The sequence below is a fragment of the Monodon monoceros genome, unplaced genomic scaffold (genome assembly GCF_005190385.1).
Source record: "Monodon monoceros isolate NGI ecotype Baffin Bay Population unplaced genomic scaffold, NGI_Narwhal_1 Super_Scaffold_10, whole genome shotgun sequence".
Classification (NCBI taxonomy): Eukaryota; Metazoa; Chordata; class Mammalia; order Artiodactyla; family Monodontidae; genus Monodon; species Monodon monoceros.
Window position 1 is genome coordinate 49,999,862 of NW_021703766.1, and position 8,358 is coordinate 50,008,219.

The 8,358-nt window shown below is 58.1% G+C and overlaps 1 protein-coding gene across 2 annotated transcripts in view; it reads right to left on the minus strand.

Moving 5' to 3' along the window:
• Positions 1 to 1,644: 1,644 nt before the first annotated feature.
• BBC3 (BCL2 binding component 3) overlaps positions 1,645 to 8,358 on the minus strand; it is an 8,338-nt gene continuing 1,624 nt past the window's right edge. Inside the window, exons 2-4 of one of the 2 annotated variants that reach the window (XM_029205952.1) lie at positions 6,623 to 6,911; positions 5,031 to 5,221; positions 1,645 to 2,770 (exon numbers count right to left, since the gene is read on the minus strand). In XM_029205952.1, the coding sequence (XP_029061785.1) occupies positions 2,654 to 2,770; positions 5,031 to 5,221; positions 6,623 to 6,896 (582 nt within the window). In that variant the 5' untranslated portion in view covers positions 6,897 to 6,911 and the 3' untranslated portion in view covers positions 1,645 to 2,653. Of the gene's footprint in view, positions 2,771 to 5,030; positions 5,222 to 6,622; positions 7,004 to 8,358 lie in introns of those variants that run through there. The other variant, XM_029205943.1, reaches the window with a different exon arrangement.

An 8,358-nucleotide genomic window follows, 5' to 3' on the forward strand; every position in this document is an offset into this window, starting at 1 on the left:
TGTGTGGCACGGCCAAAAGAAAAAAAAAATTAGTTCAGCAAACTATTCCTGGACAGGGGAGGCCGTTGGTCGCAGGAGGAGGACGCATTCTCTGCCAGGGGAGCAGTGAGGACCAAGTAGAGCTTCCCTGCCAGATGGTTGGGTGGGCACACCACCTCCCACCTCACCTCAGGGCCTTGGGCCCCATGCACCAGTATGTAAGCATGACGAAAATATGTAATAATATCACAGGGTATACACCCAGTACCCACCAATCATTTTGCTACTTGCTCGCCATTATTTGTTGTTTATTCATAGGGATAAAGTTCTAGTTCATTCCAGTTCACTGCTGTCTATTGTTCTGTTGTACAACAGCAGACTTGATTTACCCTTCCAACTGCTGTTGGTACTTAGGTGGTGGCTTTGCACATTGCCAACTCTTGGACACCTGTGCACGTTCACTTCTAAGGGAGACGCCCGGGAAGGCACTTGCTTCCATAGGTATGTACATCCTCAAAGTTTTGCCAAATTCCTCTCCCTTTTAGAAGGGCCATTGCCTCTGAACTGCCCCTTTACCAGTGAGGACAGCCAGGAGAAGGGGCAGAGCCGGGTCTGAACCTGTGTCTGGGGCAGTCCTGTATGGAAGACAACACAGGGGAAGCATTTGGCTGGTTGCCCTGTTTTCTCGAAGATCATGGTAGAAGCTCCCCTTCTTGTTCGGTTTTTTAATTTTTTGGCCACGCTATGTGGCTTGTAGGATTTTAGTTCCCCCACCAGGGGTTGAACCTGGGCCCTTGACAGTGAAAGCACTAAGTCCTAACCCCTGGACCACCAGGGAATTCCCTCCCCTTCTTGTATTAATTCAACACAGGTTTTTAATGCTACGCCTTACGGTTAAGAGTATGCTAGGGTGGCTACATGGGTGAAGTTTCACCTTGATCCCAGATGTCACCTCTGTGTCCCTGAGGGCAGGGACCAGGTCCATCTCATGACTGACAGTTCCCCAGGACTCCTCCCAGTGGGACTTCTGAGTAAGTTATAGGTCATTCATTTATTCCGTAAATATCGAGCCCCCCTGACATACTTTATCCAGTGGGGATAAAGTGAGGAGGAAACACCCAAAAAGGCCCTGTCCTCAGGGGCTTAGCTTTTAGTGGGAGCTGAGGAAAGGTGCATGAAGGTTGGTTGCACACAGTGGCACTGGGGCTGTCCTTTTTTTTTTTTTTTTTTAATTTTATTTATTTATTTTTGGCTGCATTGGGGCTTCGTTGCTGCACGTGGGCTTTCTCTAGTTGCGGCGAGCGGGGGCTACTCTTCGTCGCGGTGCGCGGGCTTCTCATTGCGGTGGCTTCTCTTGTTGCGGAGCACGGGCTCTAGGCGTGCGGGCTTCAGTAATTGTGGCATTCGGGCTCAGTAGTTGTGGTGCACGGGCTTAGTAGCTCCACGGCATGTGGGATCTTCCTGGACCAGGGCTCGAACCCGCATCCCTTGCATTGGCAGGCGGATTCTTAACCCCTGCGCCACCAGGGAAGTCCCCCGGAGCCGTCCTTTAAACACAAGGACAGACACCTCAGGGTGATGTGTGCACTGCCCCCCACCTCCTCCGAGACAGGGCTCATAGATTCTGCGCACGCTCCTCTGCAGGGAAGGAGAGCAGGAAGAGTATCCACTGTTCCAATCTGATTTTATTGAAAAGGAAACATACAAAAATCATGTACAAAAAAAATTAACCAAACATGTACAGAAAATTCATTCCGGTATCTACAGCAGCGCATATACAGTATTTTACAGGCTGGGCCATCCCTCCCCGCTCCCAGACTCCTCCCTCTTCTGAGATTCCCCCCCTCCCTGACTCCCCGTTTCCCCCCAGCGCTTCGCCCTGGGGACTAAGGCTGGGGCGGTTTCCGCCAAAATATCCCACCCCCCAAATGAATGCCAGTGGTCACACGTGCTCTCTTCTAAACCTATGCAATGGGATTGATGGGGGGGGCGGGGGGTGGTCTCGGGCAGAGCACAGGATTCACAGTCTGGGCCCCTCCTGGCCACCCCCAGATGAAGGTGAGGCAGGCATGCCCACCACCCGCCGGCTGGCTCAGGGAAGATGGCTGGGCGCTGGGCTGGGGCGGCCGTCAGACGCACCCCACTCTCTGGCTCCAGGAGGCTAGTGGTCACGTTTGGCTCATTTGCTCTTCACGGGCCCCCTCCCCGGGAGGAGGGGGGGGAAGCACCAGGGGCCTGAGGCCAGGCCCAAAGTGAAGGAACACTGGGAGAGAGAGAGAGAGAGAGACACCCCCCCCACCACCAGTGTCACCCCTGCAGCTGGAACGGGCAGCCAGCACCAGCAGCCTTTCCTGAGATGGTGATGGGCGGCAGAGGCGGGCGGCTCAGTCCCCACCGCCTCGGTCACCGCCGCCTTCAGACGCTGAGTCCGTCAGCCCTCTCTCCCCTGGCTCCTCAGCCAGGGACCCAGGAGTCCACATCTCCGTCAGTGCCCCGTAGGCTAGGCCGGGGCTGGGTCCGGAGTGGCTGACCTGGCCCGCCCCTGGGACAGGCAGGGCTGGTAGTCCAGTATGCTACATGGTGCAGAAAAAGTCCCCCGCACTGGCCAGGGCGTCAGGAGGTGGGAGGGTCCTGCCCCCCACGTCCCTGACGTCCACCGGGCGGGTGCAGGCACCTAATTGGGCTCCATCTCGGGGGCTCCGCGGCCCCTGGGTAAGGGCAGGAGTCCCATGATGAGATTGTACAGGACCCTCCAGGGGGAGGGGCGGTGTCGCTGCTGCTCCTCTTGTCTCTAGGGAAAGAGAGCGAATACCAAGTTAGAGTGGCCCTGAGATGGGCGCGCGTAGGTGGTCGGGTCGAAGGGCAGCGAGGAACAGGGCATGGTTCTAAGAGTGAGCTACGCCCTCAACCAACCCTCTGAGGTCGGTACTATTATTATTGTTCATCGGGTCCAGATACATTTCTCTGCCCACCTTGGGCCAAGGTCCTCTGGAACATGAGACTAGGACAGAAGGGATGCAGACAATGTCCTCAGCACAGGGCCTGCGCGTGTTACCTGTGGTCTCCTAGTCCCTGGTCTCCAGATGAGAAAGTTACCCAACCAAAGTCACACGGGGCTGAGGGGTGGGGCTGGATTGCAGCCCATATGCCCTCCCATAAAAGGCTGGTGAGCCACACAGGAGGGGGCAGGGAGCCCACAGTCTCAGCAATTCTAGAACAATCTGTGGAAGAACTGGGAATGGTTCACCATCTGCGCTGAAGCTGCACGGAAGCATGTCGAGGTAAAGCTAACCCCCTGCCCTTTCCTCAGTGGCAGGATGAAGGCTGGGGGTAGCCTCCAGGACCATCTCAGTTGCACAGTGTTAGAAACGAAGGAAGCTAGATACAAGAAAAGGCCTCCCACCAATAAAAATTAACAATACTAAAAAACTTATGAATACCTATAGTACTCTCCACTCCCTGTACTGAATGCAGGGCTAAATCCGGTGCTAATTAGCAGGGCCCACCTAATCTCATCCCCACAAGGTGGGAAGGAGAAACCCATTTTACAGATGTGAACAAGAAGGTCAGATAGGGCTTCCCTGGTGGCGCAGTGGTTGAGAGTCCGCCTGCCAATGCAGGGGACACGGGTTCGTGCCCTGGTCTGGGAAGATCCCACATGCCGCGGAGCGGCTGGGCCCGTGAGCCATGGCCGCTGAGCCTGTGCTCCGCAACGGGAGAGACCACAACAGTGAGAGGCCCGTGTACCGCAAAAAAAACCACAAAAAAACCATCCTAATGATCCTAATGGGTGCCTGGGGGTGGGCTGCCTGGTACCAGCCTGCCTCCTTATCACTCCCCACTAAACTCTGCAGCCAGGAGAAGGTGGCCAAGGGGGCACATCAGATTGGCAGAAATTTAAAAGCCTGCCGCTGTTACACTGCTGTGGAGTGCCACCTGGCACAGTCACCTTGGTGAGCAGGCTATCATTTACTAAGGTTGAGGGCCGGCAGACCAGACAGGTATCTGCTCTGGAGACACATGCGTGCACCTGGAGATGTGTATTTTTTGGAAGAGCCAAAAAAAAAAGCCCAAATCAACCAACAAAAATAAATAAATAAATTTTTGAGACATTTCTCACCAATGAGAAAATGAACAAGGATACTACATGTCGATCCAATAAAATGCTACATGGCCATGAAAATGAATGAATTAAAGCTCCTTTGCCCATATGGATGAATCTCGAGCCTAACACTGAGAAGCAGTTTGGAGAGGAACACATACTATATCATGTATATTAAGTCTGAAACGCCCCACAATCCTAAGCATTGTTTGTGGCCTGGTAAATATGTAGTAGAAGAATCAACACCTGCAGAGGAATGGACAGGCCAATTTGAGAGGATTGAGAGGTTTCCTTTGGAAGGGGTGAGGGGAAGAGGGTCAGGGAGGGAAACAAGGAGCTTCATAACATCCGGTTTTTGTTTTTTCTTTGAATAAGCAAGCAGTGTGGGTGTAATGTTCAGGTTGGACAGATCTGGGTGGTGGGCGCCCTGGTGTTTGTTATTCTCTGCTCACTGCTGCAGGCTTCAAATATTTTGTTTTAATGAGAGGTCTGGCTGTGGGCCTTGGGGGCGGAGCCTCAAGCGGGGCGGGGCTTCCGGCGGGGCGGGCCTCCTCCGGGCCCGCCCCCGGCCCGCCCGGGAAGCGGGGTGGCGCGCCGCAGCCGCGCGGGCGGGCGCGGCCGCGCCGCTGCTGCTGACTCACCGGCTATAAATAGCCCGGGATATATGAGCCGCTCAGCCGAGCGCCGCCCTCAGTCCCCGCGGCCGCGGACCCTGGGCGCGCTGCAGGGCTCGGGGATAGCCGGCCCCGGCCCTCCCCCGGGCCGTGACAGCGGCGGCGCGGGCCTTAGCCCTACGGCGGCTCCGCGGACACGCCGCCCCTCCCACCTGCCTGTCCCCAGCGCGACCCCGCCGCGCAGGGCGGCAGCTGCCGCACATCTGGCTGGGCCGCCGCAGCCCCCTCCCCGGCGGGAAGTCCCACCTGCCGTCTACCCCTCCCCCAGCACTCACCCGCCGTTCGTACAGCGCGTTGAGATCGTCCGCCATCCGCCGCAGCTGGGCCCCGATCTCTCGGGCCCACTGCTCCTCCTCCCCCCGGACTCCCGGGGCCGCTTGGGTGGGGCCGCCCGCCAGGGCCCCCGGGGCGCTGGGCACTAGCGATTCCAGGTGCTGCTCCGCGGGCGAGAGTGAGGGCTGTGGACCTGGGAAAAGCCGGGGGCCGTGGTCACACCCACCACCCCTCTAAGGCCCTGAGGTGTCCCGGAGGGACCCGTTATCCAGGGCCTACTTCTCCCTTTTCTAGCCGCTTGATTTCTCTCCTGCACCCCACCTCACTTTAGAGATTCTGTTTTCCCCTTTAAGAGCCAGATTTCTCAGCTCCTACTCCCCAGGCAAAAAAGAAGTCCTGGGGAGGCCTTCCTGGGGTCACCTGTCTAGCCAGCCACCACCTCACTACCCGTGTTAGTTTGGAAGTGCTTCCTCTTATCCTACCTAAATACTTCCCTTCCAAAACGGTGCCAAATTTTGACTGCTCCACTCAACAGATGGGGAAACTGAGGCTCACCCTAAGAAGTGGCCCAAGGTCACACAGGGCTATGGTGACTGACTACACCCAGAGTCACAAGCCTCAGGTCTCCTGCCCTCTAGTGTCCAACCACAGTGAAGCCACACCCCCGGATGTGGCCGAGGCCTGGAAACCAGAAGGCCAGACTGTGGCTGCCTCTGAGCAGGGGCCTGGGGGCTGGGATGCGGGAGATGCCTTCCTGCCTCCTCCCCACACGCACATTCTGAGCTCCCCTGACGTCTCTTCCTCCCTTCTGTCACGCCAGGTCCTGGCACGAGGGATCCCTGAGACCTAAAATCAGGGCCTCAGTTTCCACATCTGTGACTCTGGTCTAGAAATCGGGTCTCCTCTTGCCTCTGCTGCCAAGGAACAGAGCCGGGGAAGTTTTCTCTCTCCTGATCTCTCTGGGGTCCGGGGATGGGGTGGGGAGGGAAACCGGGACAATCTTTCCATTGCCACCGAGTGTGCCGGCTGGGATGGGGCTAGCCGGGCACCACGGAGTTAACAGCCCATCAGGCAGGGGACCTTTAACCCTTCCCTCCCCAAGACTCGTCTCCCACCCTTTCCCCATACAATTGTCCCTCCCCCTCTCCTTCCTCCGGCCGGACTGCAGAGAGGGCGGGCCCTGGCCAAAGAGATGCAGATAAAAGGCAAAAGGCCACCCTCGACCCTCCCCAGTGTCCAGAAGTGACAGTCATCTCTGCCCACTCTCTCCAACTACAGTCCTCAGGGGGCTTCATGGGACCCAGACCGGGAGAAGGGGGCTTGGAAACAGCTGTTGCCCGAGGCCCGGAAAAGGCCGTGGGCTGCAACTCGGGGACTGCAGTCAGATTCCAGGAGGGACTTCCCATTCGGCTTCCCCCCACTCCCTGCCTCCCACTCAGTCTTCCTGCTTCTTGCAACACAAAGACTACACTGGCCACACCCTCCCCGTGGCCCGGCCGGCTCGCCACCTCCCCCCACTCGCTCCCACTTCTCCGGTTCCTCCGTGTCTCTCTTTCCCGGCTCCCAGCATCCCTGGTGCGGGGCGGGCACTCACCGTCGGGGCGCGGGCCTCGGGGCCGGCTGCGAGGACCCCCAGGCCAGCGGGGGGCCCCCAGGGCGGCTGTGACGGCGGGCGGGGCGGTGGGGGCGCAGAGGTAGGCGGCGGGCAGCAGGGCGGGGGCGGCGGGGGCGGCAGGCAGGCCGGGTTCGCAGAGGCCGCAGGATACGGCCGAGGGCACCAGGCGGCTGAGGGGGAAGGGACGCGGGCCGTCGCGGGCCAGGCCCTCTACGGGCTCGGGGGAGCTGCCCTCCTGGCGTGCTCGGGCCATGGCGCTCCCTGGGGCCTGCAGGACAGGGCAGAGGGGTGCGGTCAGCCGGGAAGTGCAGGGACCCATCCCACCCGGGGTACACAGGGCACCCCACTCCTGTACACATGGCAGGCCAGGCAGCCCAGGGCTGGTGCCCACAACACACGCAGGGCCCAGACGGAAGGGACCGTAGGTGCGTGTGATGGCCCCTCAAGACACATCCTTCCGGGCTGACCCGAGGCCTGGGCTGGCCGGAATAGCCTCCCCGTGCACATGGTGATGGGCACACATGAGGGACAAGGAGGCACAGAATGGCTGTCACAGCAAGGACAAGGGCTCACACAGGACCCAGACTTGTGGGTCTGTCAGGTGTGTGTGTGTGTATGAGGGCTGACAGCCCCGCAACACAAACTCACCCAACGTGGGACTCACACAGGGCCTGGTGGGATTAACTTCCGGAACACAGCGATGGGCACACAGGGAGGGCAGCCAGGCACTGTGATGCCTCGCAACACACACGGGGACTCACACAGGACCCAAAGGGGTATGTGTGGAGGGTACACAACACACACACAAAGGCTCACGCAGGACTGGCCAGCCAGATCCCCCAACTCATCTCCCATTTGCACAGAAACATTGAGATGTCCCAGGACACACACATACAAACACTGACCAAAACGTGGACACACACATACACACAGGCCACAGGAAGAACTATCCCCACAATGCATAGTGGCCGGCACAACCCATCCCCTCCACCCCATACACACACATATACAAACTGTCAGGATCTCACCCGCTGAGCCACTGTTAATAGGCCCACAGACACACACACACACACACTATGCAACCCTCACAAGCACAGACAGACACACACACCAAATAGGCACTGCCACACTTCTCAAACACACATGCCCCTCCCGACAACACACATGCAACAGATAAGACCCACACACCTCAGTACTCACACACATATCAACACAAAACAGACCTCCATGGACACACACATGGACCGACACACCCGAAACACACCCACTTGTCACCAACTCTCAGACCCCAGGACACATGTAAAGCTGGCACACACAGACACATGTCATCAGACCCAGATGCGTCACCACATGCCGGCAACAACACAGAGACACAACAGCAGAACAGCAGACATCAACCCTCCCTCCTCCCCCAACCTCCAAACACCATCACCAACTGTCAGCCCCGGACACACACGCAAATGCACGCGTGCACGCGCGCACACACGCACGCACGCGCACACACACACACTACAGCTAACTCTAATCCTACACTGCCCTGGCAGCGCGCACACCTAAAGCACCCACAGAAAACACTGGTCTCACGTGACTGACATAAACACTACACACACGCAGCCCACATGACACACATAAGCCAGCCAGCCGATCAGAGACAAGCCCCTCAGACCCAACACACACACACACACACACACACACACACACACACACACACACAC